The 21,024-nt window shown below is 30.5% G+C and overlaps 4 protein-coding genes across 6 annotated transcripts; 1 reads left to right on the top strand and 3 right to left on the bottom strand.

Annotated features, from left to right (window-relative positions):
- Positions 1–193: 193 nt before the first annotated feature.
- On the bottom strand, positions 194–3,710 carry LOC113792006 (bifunctional heparan sulfate N-deacetylase/N-sulfotransferase 4-like). The gene is made up of 5 exons (XM_027341871.2): positions 3,490–3,710; positions 2,628–3,438; positions 1,622–2,566; positions 850–1,566; positions 194–792 (listed from the first exon to the last, which is right to left on the bottom strand). The coding sequence occupies exons 1-5, from the start codon at positions 3,708–3,710 to the stop codon at positions 460–462; spliced, it is 3,027 nt and encodes a 1,008-aa protein (XP_027197672.1). The 3' UTR covers positions 194–459.
- Positions 3,711–3,921: 211 nt separating this feature from the next.
- Positions 3,922–8,637, bottom strand: LOC113792005 (uncharacterized). Of its 3 annotated transcripts, XM_027341868.2 has the most exons (4): positions 8,391–8,637; positions 8,093–8,329; positions 7,917–7,952; positions 3,922–7,779 (listed from the first exon to the last, which is right to left on the bottom strand). In XM_027341868.2, exons 2-4 carry the CDS (start codon positions 8,288–8,290, stop codon positions 4,126–4,128), a joined length of 3,888 nt encoding a protein of 1,295 aa, XP_027197669.2. In that variant the 5' UTR covers positions 8,291–8,329; positions 8,391–8,637; the 3' UTR covers positions 3,922–4,125. The 3 variants fall into 3 exon arrangements, with proteins under 3 accessions (XP_027197669.2, XP_027197668.2, XP_027197671.2); XM_027341867.2 differs by having other exon boundaries at positions 8,093–8,637; XM_027341870.2 differs by lacking the exon at positions 7,917–7,952 and having other exon boundaries at positions 8,093–8,636.
- A 159-nt stretch (positions 8,638–8,796) lies between these two features.
- Positions 8,797–9,823, top strand: LOC113792009 (NEDD8-conjugating enzyme UBE2F-like). The gene is made up of 5 exons (XM_027341874.2): positions 8,797–8,945; positions 9,047–9,175; positions 9,233–9,399; positions 9,456–9,614; positions 9,679–9,823. Exons 2-5 carry the CDS (start codon positions 9,070–9,072, stop codon positions 9,793–9,795), a joined length of 549 nt encoding a protein of 182 aa, XP_027197675.1. The 5' UTR covers positions 8,797–8,945; positions 9,047–9,069; the 3' UTR covers positions 9,796–9,823.
- Positions 9,824–10,022: 199 nt separating this feature from the next.
- On the bottom strand, positions 10,023–12,646 carry LOC113792008 (metal cation symporter ZIP8-like). The gene is made up of 3 exons (XM_027341873.2): positions 11,367–12,646; positions 10,423–11,305; positions 10,023–10,367 (listed from the first exon to the last, which is right to left on the bottom strand). The coding sequence occupies exons 1-3, from the start codon at positions 12,441–12,443 to the stop codon at positions 10,141–10,143; spliced, it is 2,187 nt and encodes a 728-aa protein (XP_027197674.2). The 5' UTR covers positions 12,444–12,646; the 3' UTR covers positions 10,023–10,140.
- Between the last annotated feature and the right edge of the window lie 8,378 nt (positions 12,647–21,024).

Here is a 21,024-nt window from a genome sequence, read left to right as displayed (position 1 = left end):
GCGTTACCTTTTGACAGCTTTTTGAACTAAATGAAAAAATTGTTTTTAATGAATAAATGACAAAATCATCATTGGTATCCATCCGAGAAAATTATCGCTGATATAAATTGGCAAAGAAAAAAGGAATCGATTGCGCAATGTCATATTTTTTTCTATTTTCTTTGTACATGAGCAAAAATTATTTGAATCAAAGCAACAAAAAGTCTAATTTAATATATAACCTTAAAAAATAGTATCAACACATTGAAAAAAGCGAAAAGGAAAAAAATTAACACTTGAAATCCAAGGGATGTAAAATGCAAGAGAAAAGGGTTGTTTACAATAATAATTTTAATAATGGCACAATATACGAGATTAAAGGGCATATGTATTATTGTTTCTTCATTGCCACAATTTTAAAATCTGTTTTGATTATTTATGATGATTGTTAACATATTGATCACATATTTGATTTGAAAGCTACAATTTTGAAAGTTCTGCAACAAGCCATTCCGGTAAACTGATTCGTAATCGATTTAATAATTTTGATAAGGCTAAATTATGATGCCAATAATAGCGATGTAAATATTTTACAGCTAATCGATCAATTTTTGGATATTGTCGTCCTTTACTTTTTCCCAGACATTTAGTGCCGTTTGTTGATGGATTTATTGAACAAAAGAAACCTTTATGGTGATCAAATCTTATCTTTTCATGATAATTAATGTGTGGTTCAAGCTTAAGAAATGTCTGTAAACGATCCATAACGGATATCGGATTATTTCGTAATTCTTCCCCGTCAATGATTGTAACCTTGATGAAAATAACAAAGGATTTAAAATAAAATAAATTTGAAAAATCGGGACATACCTGCGGTGAAGGGAAAAAAGACAACCAACGTTCAATGTGAATGGCATACATGCCAGGATTGAGGCATCGATTCCGAAGATCATGTAATCTTTTCATAGTAACTTTATCTATTAGATGTTTGTTCGGAATATTGAGGCTAACCACTTCGTAGAATGTAAAATCTAATGCAACACTTAGATTATGGACGCGCATATGTTGATACCAGGAGTAAGCTCGTAGTGCTGGATTAATCAATATGATCACAATGCGAGTATGCGGCAACAATGAATGAACACGCATCGGCACCTGTTCACCATCAAAGTATGTACTACTTTTCTCAAAATAATGCATTGATTTTTCCGTATAAATAGGTGGTGTACGAGCAAAATAATTTCGTTGATTATGTATCAAAACTGAAACATTTACATTATTGACGGTAGGAGTAGAGTTTGAAATTGGTGATGTAGTCATGTTGAATTTATCTTCCAGATTTGACAATGGGAAAAATTGTAAATACCAATCAATACCTTTATAATAATTGGGACCATTGAAAAATTGAATCTCTTCAAATGTACGATTACTTGGGACATTCGTGAGTAATGATGGGTGAAGCTGTAAAAATGTATACAAAGCTGTAGAACCAGTTTTCTGTGGTCCTACGATTAAAAATCGTGGAAACTGGTAGCAAGATTTCTTAGGGAACCATATATTATAGTGGCGTTTATCATCGCAAGGATTCTAAATAAACAAAAAGAATTTAATCAATCATGTTAATAATTAAACAATAATTTACCGTCCAAATGGGATCTCGTTCTTCTGGGTAAATTTGAAAATATTTCTTGGCCATTTGAATTGGTGATAGTGAATGTAGCTCTAAATTGGTCCAACATTGAAGGAATTTTAAGACAGATTCAAATACATATAAAGCTAGACGGTCATTGGCATAGTTGGATTGATGCGTCATGAATACATTAACCTGATTGAATATGAACGAAAAGAATAAATCACCGCCGAATATGCTTTTCTCCAATTTATCACGGCCACCTGGATATCGATCAATAAAAATCGTATGCGTATATAGACCACAAGTTTGTCGTGGTAAAACCATAATGCCTTTATGGATAAAACCACGACGTAAATAAACCGGTCTTAAATGTGGATATTCTTCGGTACTCGTAACCCGTACGTTCCAAACATCCTTCCAAGCATCATACAATGGTTCATGTACAGGATACACACCCGAATGATGTGGTGAAACAATGTAATCACTATCGACAGGCAGATTATTTTTGCTAGCAAATTCTTGATTAGTTATCATTTCAATTTCAATAGCTGTTTGATTCATTGTAATATGCGCCTGACTATGCGAATAAGTATGACAGAACCAACGAAAATTTCTAGCCATACGTATCATTTGATCATCACCTTGATTTTCCGAATCGAAACCTCGATGGAAATATTTTCCGGAAAATCCAACATTGAATCGAAATCCGGGTATGAAAAGTTGAAGACGAGTTTGAAATTCAACTAATTCATCAACATCGGCCTTTTTCATTCGGGTCCCACGCTCACCAACGAAAATGTCATCAATATCAATCTGAAAGTAACGTTTAATTGGCAGACTTAGTTTTCCATCGGAAAGATAATGCAGGGAATCGATAAACAACAATTTATGAAGCCAATGATCAAAACCATTACCGAATAGTACTCGTTGGATGCCATCGAAGGAACCATTATCCTGCTCATATAGAATAAAAATTATGAAGATCAATTAGTAATCCACAGAAATTTCAACATACGAGTAATACTGTTGTCATTAGATGTGCCTTATAATTATCAATATTTTGTTGTTGTTTTAATTGTATAGAATGAACATGACTACGATTAAATGTTGAATAACGATATCCACCAGGATAAGTATCGACAAAGAAATCATTTGTCAAAGCTTGAGCTATAGGAATGAATGAGTTTGGATAAAGGATTGTGACATTAGATATACGATGTGGTTCGAAAATGAACCAATCGTTACCAATGATTGGACCAAGACTGATTGTGCCAGCACGTGTAATATGCAAAAAATTTGTAGCAGCTGGATTTAGTTGATAGTCTTTAAGTTTATAACCACTTTTAATCTTTACAGGATAGTTAGCATCCAAATATTGTGAAATGATTGTCGATGAAGATTCGTTTGCAGTATTGTTGCTATTTACAATGAAACCGATGATACCAACATGAAATTGTCGACAATAATCATCCAATAATTGACGACTGTATTTACTTAATTTGAAATATTTCTGCAAGTTTTCAAATATTATCATCGAGAATTTTCCCTTATCTTGATTTGTGAATGATGTCGTTGACCATGGTCGACCCGATAACTCGGCTTTATATTTGAATCGAAGTGATTCGAATATTTCGATTAGTTGCCGTCCAAGACGCGAATATTGTGTTTCAACAAATAACAGAATTCTACTGTCTGAACGTAATCTATGATTGGATGATGATTTGAACTTTGTGGAAAACAATAATTGACCATAATCTTCGATAGAATTGGAGGGATTTCGTGCACGAAAACAATAAAAATTAACCTGTGGTGGTATTCTTATCCATCTGAAACAAATTTAATCGTAAATATGAATTCATCAGAATAGACAAAATTACCCTCGAAATTGATTTGGTATCAATTCATTAAAATAAAAGAATGAAATGATTGTCAACACAATCGATATGATTAGCCATCGACGCAATGAGATACGAGATAATAATGAGATCAAAGAAAATTTTTGACGAACGTGATGATTACTAACAAAGCCGTTAATCGCAAACTGCCCATCATTATTATGGCTACCATAGATGCCATTCTGTAATAATTTATGGTGCATAATTTAATCAACGTAAGTCATATGAATGACTAAATCTTTGTAAAACGAATCGTCCAAATCACATTTTTTATTTTAATGAAGAAAGAATATTTCGACGAATGAAAACATGTAAATTCAGATCAGAATATAACTATTCTGACTCAATAGGTTCACAGATCGATTTGGTCGAAATGGACGCAAAAGAAAAAGCGCGAAAATTGAAAAATTGGACTTTCGAGATTAAATTTTTAATTTAATTATATCAAAAAAGGTGAGAAATCATTAGAATATTCAATTACAATTATGGAAGGATAATAAAATAATGTAGACAAGTTGAAATTTGGTGAAACAGACAGACTATTTTTTTTTGTACCAACAAATATGCTGAAGCAATGAAGATAAATTTTTTCATCGAGGATTATATCACTTATATAATTCAATTATTTACCGATAACTCATTATTATTAGTATTGTTTGATGCAGAAGAAGATTTGGTTTCATCCGTTGATTTGAGATTGGAATTAGCTTGATCTGATTCGTGAATTTTGTTTGTCGAAGCAGAAATTTTACCACCGCCTCCTACTATGCACCGACGATTACTGGCAGATGATGTTGTTGACTGTGATTGAGTATTGTTATTAATATTTGATTGTTGTTGCTGAATCCGTTGCATAGCTTGTTGTTGACTGCGTATATCATAATAGGTTATACCATCACGATATGATTCTGGATAGCCAGATGGGGTCAAAGCTGCAGCCGTTGAACCAGATCCAGAAATAGGAGGGCCGGTCGAACCAGTATTACCACCTATTTGAACATTAGGATAACCGGCAGGCAAAGGAGAAGATTGCTGCCCAGTGGTTGCCGTTGGTTGTGGTGGAAATTGTGGATAACCAGAAGGAAAAGCCGCAGCAATGGCTGCAACAGTAGGATATCCAGTCTGTCCACCAGCAGTCATGAGAATAGATGCTGAATTTTGGGCTGTTACTGGTGGTCTTGTCTGTAAGTAACGATCCGATTCAGCCGTGCCAGTAGCCGATGCTGTTGTATTCATGAATCGAGTGGTCACATGAGATTGATGCGGATGAGGTGTATGATGAGTTGCAGCAGCTGCTAATGTTGGTGGATAAGTTGCTGTCGTTGGCAGATAAGGGGCTGCAGCCGGATGATACGCAACTGTCGCAGCGGATAAATAATAATTAGCTGCAGCTTGTGATTGATCGGCTGCATAAAAATGAGTTTGAGATAAATTTAATGGCCCAGTGGCAGTAGTTGTACCCGGTCCTGTTGACTGACCGGAATTCGGATAATATGCCATTAATGTGCTTGCTGCTGGAGGTATGAATGCTGTTGCTGTTGCGGGAGCAGCAGCGGATGTAGCAACCACATTAGGACCACCAACAGTAACTGATGCAGGTGATCCGTTTATTGATGATACATAGTTATGATGTCCATGATGAGGATGATGATGATGATTTTGTTGTTGTTGACTAATTGATGATCCAGTTGCAGTTGATGTAAAATTTCCTGCCGCAGTTGGTTCCACACCTATTGTCGCAGCAGATGGTTCATAATAAATAGCATTCTTGACTGTCGTTGTATCGGTTTCAATATATTGAGGTGCATTATTAATTTCTGATTGATGAGGCTGTGAAACATTTGATACAGTCCCAGCATTTGAAGTCAGATTTCTTTGTTGTTGTTGCCGTAATGAAGAATAACGTTTTATCATTGAATCATCATTATTGTTAGAAGCGTTAATTGTTGCTTCATGATGGTGTACCATTACGTTAGATTCATTATTATTATTATTATTGTATTTCCGGTTGTTGGTTGTACTATTATTATGATTGTAAATATGATGATGTGATTTTGATGATTGTTGCCGATGATTATTCCAGGATTGATTACTGCTATTATAATAATGAGAAGTGACTTTATTGTTTCGCGAATGTGAATAACGTGAATTTTCAAATTGTAAACTTTCAACAGCTGTTGTTGTAGATGATAGATTATTTGATGGTTGCTGTTGTTGACGATACTGTTGGCTATACTCTTGAAGAGAATGACTACCTATATTTGATTCCGATAAGGTTGCTGTTTGAACTGATTCTGAATGTGAATCCTCATTTGTTTGATTCGTTTCATTTGAGGAATTTGGTACTTGATAATAAATAACTTTACTTTCGTTATTAGTAGCAGTAGCGGTATTCTTGTTTACAGATTCTTGAGGAATACTTTGATCACTCATTTGATTGGCTGGAGCATCATTTTTAGATGTTGACATTAAAGCTGGAAAATCTTCGTTAGTAAACATTGGATTACCACTTTGGTTATTATTGTTATTATCTTTTTGATCAGCAACACTGATATCTGTGGTTAGACTTTTTACTTTCTGCGTTATTAAATCGCTTCCACTTTCATCATTTGATTTATTCGATGGAGTTGATGCTTTCAAAATCGGTTTTTCTATATTATTATTGATGTTATTCGAATATGATCTATTACCGCCTGATTTATTAGTGAAAATTCGATCATTTTCAAAGATTCTTGGCGAAGAATTATCATTATGTTGATGATGATGATGATGATGGCTATTACCACTAATATTACTATTTCTATATGATAACAATATTTTGGCATTCGGTGACACATCTGTAGATTTTGATTGATGGGACTTTCTTGAATTATTCAAACTACTATGATCATTATTACTAGTACGATCAAACACTCGATCTCGTTTATTGATGGTATTGGGCAACGAAGATTGCTTTTGAAATGAGTTATTGCTCAAATTGTTGCTAGTATGATGATCATTCTTGTTCGATGATAATTTTGATGATGTACCTACGGCGTTGGATGATCGCGATTTCATAATCACTTTATGTAAAGTTTTCTTAGCATAGGCATTCTCATCGTCCGATCGTCGTGAATACCGTTGAGGTCCTTTACCATATTTACTACGACGATTTAATCGTGGTGCTTCCGTTTCTGTGCGTATATCATAACCATAAATTTCGATTAATTCTTCACGTGTTTTCGGCTTTTGATCATCAACATTGAATTTATCATGATGCCATTTTTCACCACTATCCCATATGGATTTCTTTTTATTCACTAATTGGGCTGCCATGGTCGTTTTTGATGATGATTCCAAAATATTAGTTTTTTCATGCAAAGATTTTCCTTCTTGTTGATCTTGATCAGATTTTTGTGATTGATGATCATATACGCTATCATTCATATCATCGGAACATAGTTTCATTGATGAAAGCATTGATTTTTTCCCAATGGCCGATGTAGTTTTGACATTTTGATCGTTAACCGAATCATTCATTTCATGTTCTTCACCAATAACATTTAATGGCTCATCATTTTCTTTGTTTTTTGTACCATCTTCATCATTACCACGATCATCATGCTCAAAATATGATCCTTTTCGTGGTATATATTGTGGATTACGTTTTGCTTTTAATAATTCAGCTTTAGATAATTTTGCAGATTTTGGCAAAGATTTAGGTTGGGTTGCATTTGTCGTATTGATCATACACTCTTTGTTTGTATTGTCATTAAGATTCACATTTTCTTCATCAAGCATTGGCTGTATGGTCTTATTTTTTGATGGTATTGATTCTTCACCATCACCACATTCACGGGGATTCTCATTATTATTAGTATCTTGACAATTATCGATAATGTTATGCTTATCATCTCGGACAGATTCATCATCCTCCTCCTCTTCCTCATCAACATTGTCACACATCTCATCCTCACCGATATTATCAGTCAATTCTTCCTCTTCTTCTACATCATTGTCATCATCATCATATTCTTTTTGTAATGCATAGGAATTATCATAATAGCAATTTGAAATTTCATCTTTGTCATCATTATTATGAATTATCGATTCATTTGATTTTTCATCGATTTTTCCATCTGATAATGATTGTTGTTGATGTTGTTCCAAATTGGCATCATCATTATCATTAAAATTATTATTCTGGAATAAAAGCTCTTCTTCATTTGCACTTTCATATTCAGATTCTCCTGCATTCGATGTTGATGTATTACGAAGTTCTGGTTCACTTTCCTAAATCAATTTAAATCATAAAAAAACAAATGATCAATTGATATTAGAATGAATATGAAATCAAAAAAAAATATCGGTCGAAAAATAATAATAAAAAAGTTAAAAATAAATAAAAATAAAAAAAGGGAAACTCTTACCAAAGGTTTTGAAAAGAATTTCTTTAATTTTCTATCCTATATAACAACGATCATTATTAAAGGGAAAAAATGAAATCAATAATCAGAAATGAAAATATAAACAGCAAGCAAACAAAATAAATAGAAAAAAAGAATAAGAGGATATGGAAAGGCAAATCGATTTAGAAAATAATTACATTATCAGAATTATCCGAATCATTTATATTAGAATAATGACCATCATTTTTTTTGACAACAGCACTTGATTGTTCGAACAGTGTAGATGATTGAATTTCTTCGCCTTCAATTACTTCGATTTGACTATTATCAATCGATGATTGATTCGATATTGTCGAATTCTCCATGACAGCTGATGATATTGGATCGTCATTCATTAGAATGAAAGAATATGATTAATTTGTGATGTCAGTGAACTGAATGATTTTATATAAACAAAAGAATGAATTTTTTTCCAAAATAAGCATATACACGCACATCCAAAATTCTGTGGATTTTATACAAGACCGTCGATATTAAAATCGATCGGTAACATAAGATGATAAATGTTCGTGATTTCGGAGTCAAACCGTTATATCTGTTAATTTAAATGAATAAATTTAATTGTTAATGAAAATTAGAAATTGTAACATAAAAAATTCATGATTTTCGATGTTTCAGAGTTTTTAATGTATGTGTGAATGTTTTGTGTATATATGTGTGTGTTGAGATGTTAACAAATAAAAGACACAATGCTCACATACAAAACAACAAACTCACAGAAAAAGAAAAAAAGAGGAGAGAGATTGCCTTTACCCGAAAACACATTGTTCTCGAAATACGCATGTGCATTGATGCAAAAAGTAAAAAAATTGCCTATATCCACATTAATGGTATAACCTAATGGACAGACATTTGTTATTGTGTGTATTAAATTTTGTTGTTTATTGTGTAAAACTGAAAAAAAAGTTAAAACTCAAAAATATAATCAAACAAAAAATTTCATTGAACACATTATTTGTTAGTGAAAATTTATCTTTTTCTTCGATAATAGTAAGTGTCAAAATTTAGTAAAAACTTTCGCATTATTGTAATAAAATTTGCCTTTGATTTGGAGATTTGATTTGATTTAATTTTGATTAATTTTTATAAAGTTTTTTCATAGAACATTAGAAAAATGCTCGGAAGTTGGCGAAATAAAAAAGTACCTTCGAATAATGAAGCGGATTCATCTTCGCAGGCAAAGAAAGCTCTTTCATCTAGAGATCTATTTCTTCCGCGAGGTGAAACACTTTTTTTATTGATTTTCAAGAAATTAATATTTTGTTCTTATCAATTAGATATACAAGAATTGAAAGACGATCTTCCATCAACATGCAAATTCATAGTACCAAATCCCAACGAATTACATATTCTAGAGTTATGGATTACACCGCCACGTGAATCAATGTGGTATGGCGGCCGATTCAAATTTGTTATCGATATACCATTGGAATATAAATATGCAGTAATTTTGTTCAAACTTTTTTTCTTTTCAAAATTAAATTTTTTCTTTTGATTTAGCCACCAAAAGTACGGTGTCTAACACGTATCTATCATCCAAATATAAATGAATCGGGTGAAATTTGTTTGAGTATCTTACGGGTTAGTTTCGATGAAAATGGTTGGCTACCGACACGGTCATTGAAGGATATTGTCTGTGGTCTCAATTCATTATTCACTGTAAGTTTTAAAATCACTTTTGATACGGATGCAATTAATTGTTTTAATTCATTTCAAATTTAAGGATCTATTGAACTTCGAAGATCCACTCAATTCGGCAGCAGCAGAACATTATCTTCGTGATCCAAGGGGATTTGCACGTCAAGTAAAACAATATATCGACCGATATTGTTCACATTAAACATTAAATAAAGAATTTTTCAATTCAATTTTCTCATTTCTTTCTCTCTCTTTCGCACACATGCATACATTTAAGAAAATTCTAAACATCCGAAAATAATGAAATTCATGTTTGTTCGCAGATTCTAATTAATAACCTGATAATTTGTGATAGACCCACCTGAAATTTATGCACAGAGAGAGAAAGTTACTGACATCAAAAAATTGAAATCATTTTAAATTTCGAAATGAAAATTAAGAAAACACAATGATAATTTAATGAATAATAATTCATTGTAAATATAAAATAAATAAATTAATTAATTTTCATTGATAATTGTACAGATTTTTATTAAAAAAAATTTGTTTAGACAAAAGAATTTTTACGTATTTCATCCATTTCTTGTACTTCGAAATCCATCTCTTTTTCATAGAATGCCAATAAGGCTAATGATATGGCTGATATGACTATACCGATATTCTGTAAGGCAAGTATCCATAATAATGAACGAAGATTTTTTCTCGATGCATTCTCCATTGTTCGGGTCATGGCTTTCATTACATCAACTAGAGCCATGTATAGAAAGAATCCACCTAATTGTAGACAAATGTAATCAAATTTTCAATATTATTTTTAAAAAATATATACCTGATAATGCAAATATATAAGGACTAGCATCTTCAGCTTCATCTCCCAATACAATGCCTAAAGCTAATCCTGGATAACAGGAACAAGCCGATAGAAAAATGTAGAAAAAACTTTGTTTCATTGACATTCCAGCACGGATAAGTACTGCAAATGTACCAAGTCGATGTGTTACCTCTTCCAACATCACGGCCACCGATATGCTCATGCCGGCAAGAATATTACGATCAAATGCAGCACCAATAGAGAGACCATCAATAAAATTAAGTAATGCATCCCCAAGTACGATCATCCAGGCTACAGTATCGATGACGATTGTTGATGTTTCATGATCGTGTCGTCGTAATGCAACACTACGTACCATACGTTCTTTGGATGGACGGCGTATCGTAGGAGGTGTTTGTCGTGGTGCTACCAATGATGCCGGTGCAATCACATTCACAGTCGAAAGACATTGAACCAATTGATCACGAGTTGAATTGATAATGGCAACTTTATTCTGACTATCATTATTTGATGATGATGTTGTTGTTGATTCCATCACTATTTTTGGCTGATCTTCAAAATGGAAATCAAATTCAGGATAATCTTCTGGATCACTGATTTGATCTTCGTTATATGGATCCGGTGTTGGATGACGAATTGCATTAGTAGCTGATGAATATCTAAGATTTTCTATATTAACATCATCATCACGAAATATTACTGATGGTACACGTTTTCGACGATTACGTCCATAATGAGTTTTGAGAATTTTAATTAAAATTTCAATACAATAGGAAAAATAAATGCCACAAAATATACAAGTTGTATTCCAAAAATATGCCCGATATTTTTCATCCACAATATCAAATGCTTCCGGAAATAGATGAAGAATGGCACTTCCCTATGTAATTAGAAAAAATAGGATATGAAATCAATCGCAACGAGAATAATTGATTACTCACACAAAGACCACCGACAGCTAAACCTTCAAAAAATGTTAATATTGTCATTCGTGATGATTTCTTTACAACTGGTAATAATATCAATCCACCCATTGAGACTAGAATCGATATAGTGACAAATAGAACGCCAAATATCCATACGCGTTCAATACTTGGTTCGACTAGCTGTATTTTCTTATTCGAATTGGCAGCATCCAATAATTTTTTCACATCAGACACACAAATTGGTCGTGATTGTCGGAACAATAATAATGGACAAAGACGAGTGATTGCCTGATGAAATGTTGTGATTGTTGACGGTAACATTTGAATCAATTCACTAGCAGAAAGACAATCAAATGTTGCTGCTCGACATAATTTTTTGATATGTAATTTTGTATCGGATATGTATTCACAAGCTAGATCACGATCCTCCATCGGTAGTATACGATGTTTACCACGTCGTAATTGAATGTCATGTAGATAGTTCATTAGTCGATCAATACGTGATTCATTCATGACCAGAACACGATGTGATGCATCTAGAACAATATGTCCACGTAGCAATACGAATCGTACTAATTTCACAATATCAGACATATTATTTATCATACCGATTTGATGTTGGGTACCATTTTTATTATTCTTTACTTTTTTCTCATTCATTTCCAGAGATTTTGGTTTTGTCGTTGATGTTTTTGATTCAAAATCTTTATAGTTTGATGCAATCGGTTGACTTATCATTGCAGTTGTAGTTAATAACGTTCCAATATCATCTTCTGTATATGATTCATCAACAACTGAGGAAATCATGCGATCAATTTCATGTTTGACTGTTGATGTCATAGACCAAAATGGATTCTTAATATTATCCATATTGTTGGATAAAAATGAATCCGATAAACCATCTTCAGCGATATTTTCAGCCAAACATGGCTTGATGGCCAACAAATAAGGAGTTTGTATCAAAATAATGATGAAAATAATAGCATTAGGTATGGCCTGAAATAATCGCATAATAGATGGCCAATGTTTTTTCGGCATCCTCATCACATTCAACACCATTTTCCATCTTGAAATTTTATTCAATGAAGACATTCAATTAATGACGCTGATGATGATGACAATGGGCAAAAAAATGAGTTTTAAAGTATTCATTAAAAAAATTCGATTGATCTTTCGATCATAACTGATGATGATTTGTGTGTTTGAAACATTCAATCCGATCTATTTGGTTGCGATACCATGTTTTATTCAGTAAAATATTTTTGTCGTGTGTATGTTTATATGGTCTGGGCAATTAGATTCAATTATTATCAGGCATATGATTGATAAATGATTTCTCATATCAATCAATATTGTTGCATCTCTATTATCATTTGATAAATATATTTTGTTTGCGCTGAATAAGAATGAAAAATCGAATTTCGAATTTATCATGATTTTTCCTATATATGAAAATGTGGAAGATGGATCGAATTTCATTTGTTGTTCTTGATTTCAGTTTTCGACATGATAAATAAATGCTAATCTTTTTTTCGTGGCGACATCGTCATAAATTAAGCCGAATTAGGTTTTTTTCTAAAAAAAATCATTTTTAATTCGGGTCTAGTTTGATGTGACAATGGAACATTTGGACTTGCCATTTTGTTTTTATTATCATATGGATGAAATTTTTTCATTATTGCCATTTAAAGTAACGCTGCTGTTTACAGCTTGAAAATGGTGTCATAAAACATTTTGTTGTTTTTACTATTCCATTCGGTCGGACTACTGTTAGTCTTTTTTTCGAAATTTTCGAATTTGTTTTATTTTTTGATTGACATTTTCTACATATTTAGAATGGATAATTTTTTTTTGTTTCTGATTTGTTTGAAGGTGATGACAAGTATGCGTGTGTTTGGTGAAATAAAGAAAAAAAAATGGAACACAAAAAAAACTAAGATTTGATCGAAATATGTAAAGAAAGCTTTCATTAATCAATATGATTATAAGATTTGAACAGGTTTGATTCAATTTCAAATTCAAATTTTTGTTGTTGTTCAACGTAAAATACAAAATTTTGTTGAAACAATGAATCAAACAAAATTGCTTTACCAATGCCAACAACAATAATATGATCATTGTATGATGCGAAAAGTTCCAAGGTTTCTAAGATTTGAATCTTTTATTCATTTATTCATTTGTTCTCCACCCCAAAGAAGAATAGAATTCAACAAAACCCTTCGATGTATTTGAATTCTCTAGTGATGAAGATTTCGTTTTTATGTTAAGCAACAGATATCCGAAAGTTTTTCAAAATGTGTTCCAAATATGATAACTTGTTATTTACTAACAACTTTACATGGTAAACGCCCTATGTAATCACCATTCATTCATTCATTTACAGCATTTTAACGTGGTTTCAATTCATACAAAGTTACGGCAAGATGATGGATCCAAATTCAGTCAACGAATGAATGATTAGGAAAAATTTGCATGACAAACAAAGTTTCAAATATCTTTTATGGAACGCATTATTAATTCTCGAATAATGCATTGTTGGTGTTATGTGTCAAATCCATTGAAAATCCCAAATATTGTTGTTGTTTTTGTTTCTTTTGTCGTATTTATATGGATTGATAAATCTTGCACGATGATTTTAATTCAAATGTTTTTAAGAAAGTTTTCACTTCAGGATTGAAAGTTTCGTTTACATCGAATATTATCATTATCATTAACGTTTTTCTATGAAAAAAAGATTCATAATAATAATAATTCATTATGTGTGTCATCATCATACATCATACAAACACTTGTTTGCTGAAGTTTGTTCATCATCATCTTCAATGCAGATTGAATGTTTAAATCTTAGATTCAAACATTTTATTATTTGTTAGCATATACTCAACGCATACTAATTTAATGATTATGATGATATTTAATCTTTAAGGATTATTGTTTGGTAAATGATTACGAGAAATAAAATAAAATTCGACGAAATTTTTTCTCCTATTTCCATTTCAATTGATGACCGACCAATCGGGGCATTATGATTATGATTATTATGCAAGAGCAATAAATGTGTGTTGAACGTGCAGCATTTTCAAATTTGAAACGGGCACGAGTTTCACAAATCGATTTTAAATTGATTGATTGCCTGTTGGCTTTATTTCCATTCTACACCAAATGAATGTCTCAATTAATTTCAAATTGTTAATTTTTTTCTGTTTGCTTGAAAAAAATGCATTTCGTGATGATGATGGTCATGATGTGTGTTCGATAACAACAAATGGCTCGAAACAGAATTGAAATTTTCATTCTTAACTTTTCACATGCGAATTCAATCGATTGATTAAATTGATTCGGGCACTAATAATATTGATAAACTTGATTCATTTCACACAATTGTGCATGAGATTCGACCCCATTACATAATCATTCAGTATAATCAAAATACAATTCCCCAGGTTTTTTCTAACATTCTCCAATTATAAAACAGGAAATAGTAAAATCCGTAAATAAAAACAGTTCACTTTTTACAACAGATGGCGCGATTAGTTTTTATCTTTAAATCAATCAATGGTCAATGGCTATTGGTTGATTTTTTGTTTTGTTTTTTATTTCGAATCATTTGTTGATATCTTCATTCTGTGTGGTTTATTCAAACAGCCATATATTTTCATCATCATTATCTTAATCATTATGATGATGATAACAATTATCCTGATTGAAAATTGCTACAATGATTGTGTTGTCGTTCAATAAGTTATGATGATGAATGACCTCGCCTCAGATTAATATGCATTCATGTCATTTAGGAAAAAAACATTTTTAGTTAATCGAATTCATTTTTGTAATGGCAAAACAGAAAAGATTCGATCTAAATGTAATTAGTTTTTGTTAACCAATAATTAATAATAATAATAATTTTCTTTTGTTTCATTTCAAATCATTGGTCAGTCTAACAGCTATTATAATCGATAATTTAATTGATATGTTTCGTGATAATGTCAGTGATTTTCAAGTCATCATTAATGGTTATTTTTTTTCTTTTGGAATAAATAAATATTTAATGCCACCCATATGAACAAAAATAATAACAATTGAGATGAAATGGAAATGAAATTCATTGAATTTGTCAGGATAAATTCCAAATCACAACAACGATGACGACAAAATTAGGCGCAAAAAAATTTCCTTGTTTTTCCATCCAAATTGAAAGGTGTCCAATTGTATGTAACGATAAAATTTTACGATCAACAAGTGTCAATCATTGTTTGTTGATGTTTGTGCTTCGGACTGAATAATAAATGAAGAAATTTGAAAGAAAATCCCGTTGACAATTGATGATGATGATTTGCCTTTTTTTCTCGCTCTTGTTTTGAATCCAAATATTGTGGCAACACAAAACACCGCCTGAAGGTCATGAAAATTTCTAGGATGATGATGATGATGATTATCTTGTGGCTACTAGTCTTGTTTTGATCAACAAAACTTGTTCAACAATATCTAATCGAACTAACAATCAATTCGATTTTGATTCGATTCGATCGATCTATTTTTCTATTTAATTTATTATTATTATATAGATCAAAACATTATAAAAATAGCCCTATGATTTATTCCAAGTCCTGTTTGTGTGTGTGTATAATGTAGAAAATAATGATTTGCCAAATAATTGATTGATGATTGCTTTGATTTCATCTTGTATCAATACAAGCACACACATACACAAAAGAAAGCAAAATATGGTTGTTTAGTTTTCTTTCTTCTAATCCATAATGATGATAATAATATTCTTATTCATCATACACAATTCTGATGCTCGTCTCTCTTTACTCGATTTTGATCATAAATTAATTGAATCGATCACCTTTGCTGCAATGTGCAACCTTTTTTTCTTATTCACGATCTTCGATTATTCGAAAGAATTCCTGTTTATTTATACTGTGTACTTTTAGTTATATCGAATAGATCGATTCGATTATTGCTTGAATCAAGCTTTTGTCATTTAGTTATCATATTTAGATCAATACATTGCTTTTATTTATTATTTTGATGATGATGGAAAAAAGATCAATCAATCTAGGAATCGGAAAAGCCTTTATTCATATGTCTTAGCTGACATTCTGATAAATGGATTGGTAATAAGATTCTTTTTCTTCAGTTGTCGATGATGATCGATGATGATTCACTATTCATCGATTCCGGGTTTTTTTCATTACTCATTTTTTTATATACGAAACTGATGAAAAATAACAATAAACAATCATCACGATAATCATCGAAGATTAAAAGAGATAAAAAATCATTCGTTGTATATGATTGGTGTTGATTGTTCAATCATCAAAAAAAAATCTCAAGATTGATGTGATGATACAAACATACGCAAAAAAAATTTACCTCGGAATAATCTTTGTTCTCTTTTTTTCTTCTTTTGCCCATTTCGTCTTGTCTCCCAATGTTTATATAAAAAACCATTTTGTTTTGTTGATGTTTTCACTGTTGTTGTTGTTAATTGGATAATCACGAATCATCGTTATGTTTTTTTTCTTGTTTTTTTTTGTTGATGATAATCATTTCAATATTAATGTAAATCCAAGCTCATATATTTTTCTTCATTTGATTTCATTATATACAAAAAAATGTTTAATGAGATAGATAATCAATGATCATAGAATGGAGCTGTCAGGAATTTATTATAACGCAACGATGATAGACATTTTTGTTTAGCAAAATAAAAAAATTTAATAAAAAACGGATATAATACAAAGAAAGAAGAGAAATCTTGTTTTAAATGCCGCTGTTTTTCATCAAATTCTTTTTAATTTTTTTTCCTTATTTTTTTATTTCTTTAATTTCTTCTACTTGATGATGAGGCTTGATTGATCGTTCATCTTCTTTTTCCATTGTCATTTTTTTTTCATCAAACCTTTTCTTTTGAAAAGGAAGATTTAAAATATTACAAAAAAAAATTTCATTTTCAATTATTCGCGATTGGATTTAATGGTTGAATAATAAAACAAAACGAAGATAAAGATAGGAAAAAAAGAGACGGAGAGAAAAGGATCTTATTCTCTTGACATAGTTTTTTTGTTTTGTTTTTAAATCCAAATGAAAAAAATAAAATAAAATATTCGACAACTAAAACTCAAGGTTAACGGCATTCCATTCTGAAAAATTTTGCCACCGTTTTTGTTTGTTTGTTTGTTTGAATAACTCGAAAAACTGTATTTTTTCTGTATCGCTCTAGTTTACCTTGTCATGATCGATCCATTCATTTATTCGATGTATAATTTTTTGTATTTCACTGATGATAATCAAAAAAAAAGAGATGTAATTATATGATCATCACTAATGTATGAATGAATTTTTTTTTGAAATTTGACGAATGTCATACGGACAACAACGTGATTCTTTTAATGCACACGTTTAGAGCATCGTTCTCGTAAAAATCTATGAATTTTCATTTTATTTTCAAATTCGAAAAATTGATTTTTTGTCCTTAGTCAATAATTGTCTAATTTTTTTTTCGATAAATGTTTAAATGAATTATTGATATACAACATTGCTCGAAGGTGGAAAAATAGGGATAAAAATGTTTTTATTTTCTTGAAATTGAAAAAAATTGATAAATAAATTAAAAGTATAGAAATTTTTTTTAACCAATCAAAAATAAAACATGAATTTTATTCGAATGATAATGATATTTGTTAATCACAATCATTACTCTCATTACAGTAGATATCGTGAATAAAAAAAAGATGACGAATTCAAATTTTTCTTCTGTCTCCATCATTCATTTTTTTTATATTGTTGATTATATCTTTGAATCTTACAATGATGATTATGATGAATTACAATAAAATGAAAATGGTCATCATCGTTTAAAATTTTTCGTTTAGATTGTAATTAGTCTTATTATACACAAAACATAATGGAAAAACAAAAATTACAATCGTAATCATTATGTATTCATTTCAGGAAATTTTTTCCCTTGAAAAAAATAACAAAAACCAAGGATTCATTTGAAAATACTTTTTGAAAATATAGAATTTGCAATTTATTTTGAAATTTTGTTTTTCATGTTTCCTAAAATTAGACTAATAATTTAATTGGCATGATCTGTGTAATTTTGTTTGGTTTCTTTTTTGGTTGCGAAAAGAAAACAAAATCGATCATAATCAGATCACACATACTGCAATAACAACAAAATTGAGGAAGTTGATTTTTTACTTTTCAATCTATTCTATTCTTTTACCCGATAACAACAAGACCAACGTCCTTTTTATTATTATCGTCTCACAATCGATGATTTTTGTTTCTTCTCCCAAATTCATGCCTGAATGAATATTGAAAAAAAATATTTTCCATTTCCAACGATCAATGGAACGATATATAAAAAAGGTTAAACCTTATTAGTGGAAATGAAAACTTATTTTGACAACAATAAACCACCATCACCACAACCATATTATGTAAGAGCTCATCAAATGAGATCTGGTTACGGATTGAAAAAAAAACAAAATTCCAATCATAAATTACCATTAAAATGCCGGTTTTTTTTCTTTTTCCTACAATATTTCTTGTTATATTTTTAGCAATGTAAAATGTATAAATGTCACAAGAGTATCCTATACGAATAAAAAACAAATTCTTTTTACTTGTTCAACCAGTTGCTGTTTGTTTTGACCAAATATTTTTCTATTCATTCACGATACTGATATTTATTTATCTGATATATGTTTATATTTATTGACATTGCCTTGTTTGTCAAGTTGAATTTTTTCTTTTTATATTCACAAGTACCTGTGTGTTGTTTGAATGAATCACACCTTTTATTTTTATTTTTCATTCGATGTCATTTCAAGATTCAGTAAATTGATTGTATTTGAAATGGAAAATAAAGAAAATTTAAGAATGTGTCATGATGTAATTCATAGTTTGGACAATAACAAAAAAAAACATTCAAAGTTCAGAACATAAATAGACATAACTCAGTTTGATGTTTTCAGTGATTGGTAATGTGAATCCTTGGTAATGGTTGATCATTATGATTTGTTGAAGTCTAACCAATTTTCAATTCGACAAATGATTGAATATATATGAATCAAACACTGTATGTATAATATTCCAATGATGTTCAAGGTTTTCATTAAATGTTTTCGGATATCATATTCAAAATATCAATCAACAATTTTTGGATAATTTAATGATTATGATGATGATCAGAAGTTTCCACATATTTTTCCTAAATCAATGTCTAACTTTGTAGAAACCTATAATTGTATATGAAGCTGACTATCAATTTTGAATTAATAACTCTGATCTGATTTGTCTATGATGAACTTTTTTTTGTGGCAATGATTGACTGCTAGAAAAAAACAAGTGCTACCTGTTTGATTTGAAGATCCAAATAAAAAAGTAGAAAAAAATACAATTTATACTAAGTAAAGAAATTTTCATTTATTATACTTAAAAGTCTAAATGACCTGTAAATTAGACTACAGTGGCTTAGTTTAATCCATTAGTCTTATGGTGGCCACTCTAAAAATCCGATCGGTTTTGATGATCTTCTCTGTAATGACTTTGGAGGATGATAATGTTTTTCAAATTTTTTTTAGCATGTTTAAAGCTTTTTCTTCTATTCCAAAATTAAGAACCGGTAGTAAGTATTGTGTCAATCTTTATTCGAAGTCTTTTTTTTTCTTCAATTCAAGCCTTTCGAACGTATGTAGCCATTTTTTCATTAATAATCAAATCTGTTTATTGACAATGTTGATTTTTTTTCCTATAGATGATTTTTATGTCTAAATTCTCATTTTCAAGAAAAAAATGGTCATCATTAGCACTCATGTTCGGTGTGCTAGATGTGAATAATGAGAAAAAAATAACAAAATAAAGATACAAGCCGGAACATCATACAACAACAAACAAACAAAAATAGCCAATACAACAACAATCTGAACAATAATTCATTCAAAACCTTTCGATAAGAAACACTTAGTCTTTGTTGTTGTTGTTGATTATTATTATTATGATTGCTTGCATCCATCCATTTAGAGGTGGTGATTAATATCCATCTATTATACATTTAAACCATTTGAATGATTTGAAGATAACATTTTGGATGATTTTCATGATAATAATAACCACATGATTTACATAATTCACTTTGTTGTTGCTCAAATTTGAAACTTTTGACTTTTTTAATTAGAAAAAATCGAAAAAAAATTCTAATTGATCGCATTATCTTAATGACATTTTTCTTTATTGTTTCCGGTTGGTTTTATGTCTTTTTTTCTGATTAATTTTTGAAAAATATATTCATCATGATGATACATTTTTGTTGTTGTTGTTGCTGTACTTTTTCAATCATCCAAAAGGATGATTGATCGTTTTTGTTGTTGGTTGGAATGGAAATTAAATAGAGATCTATCATCACAACAATAATGTAGGATTTAATTTGAAAATTTTTCATCACTTCATAACTAATGTTTGGTGAAAAAAATGAAAGCAAATCTTTGATGTTTAACATAAATTGTTTTCATCGGACAAATCGACAATCGATTGTGACAACAGAAAGATGATTTTTCAATTTTCGAGATTGAATTTTTTTTTTTGTTGAATTTCGATATCGATCAATTAAATTTTCAATTATGAATTTTTTTTTATTCGGATCATCATGATGACATTT

Source organism: Dermatophagoides pteronyssinus, unplaced genomic scaffold (assembly GCF_027571235.1).
Source record: "Dermatophagoides pteronyssinus isolate colony J.1.1.1.1 unplaced genomic scaffold, Derpt_VIB-CSIC_2022.12 sq0061, whole genome shotgun sequence".
NCBI classification, from domain to species: domain Eukaryota; kingdom Metazoa; phylum Arthropoda; class Arachnida; order Sarcoptiformes; family Pyroglyphidae; genus Dermatophagoides; species Dermatophagoides pteronyssinus.
Note: the sequence above shows the minus strand (reverse complement) of the source record. Positions and strands in the feature narration are given on the sequence as shown.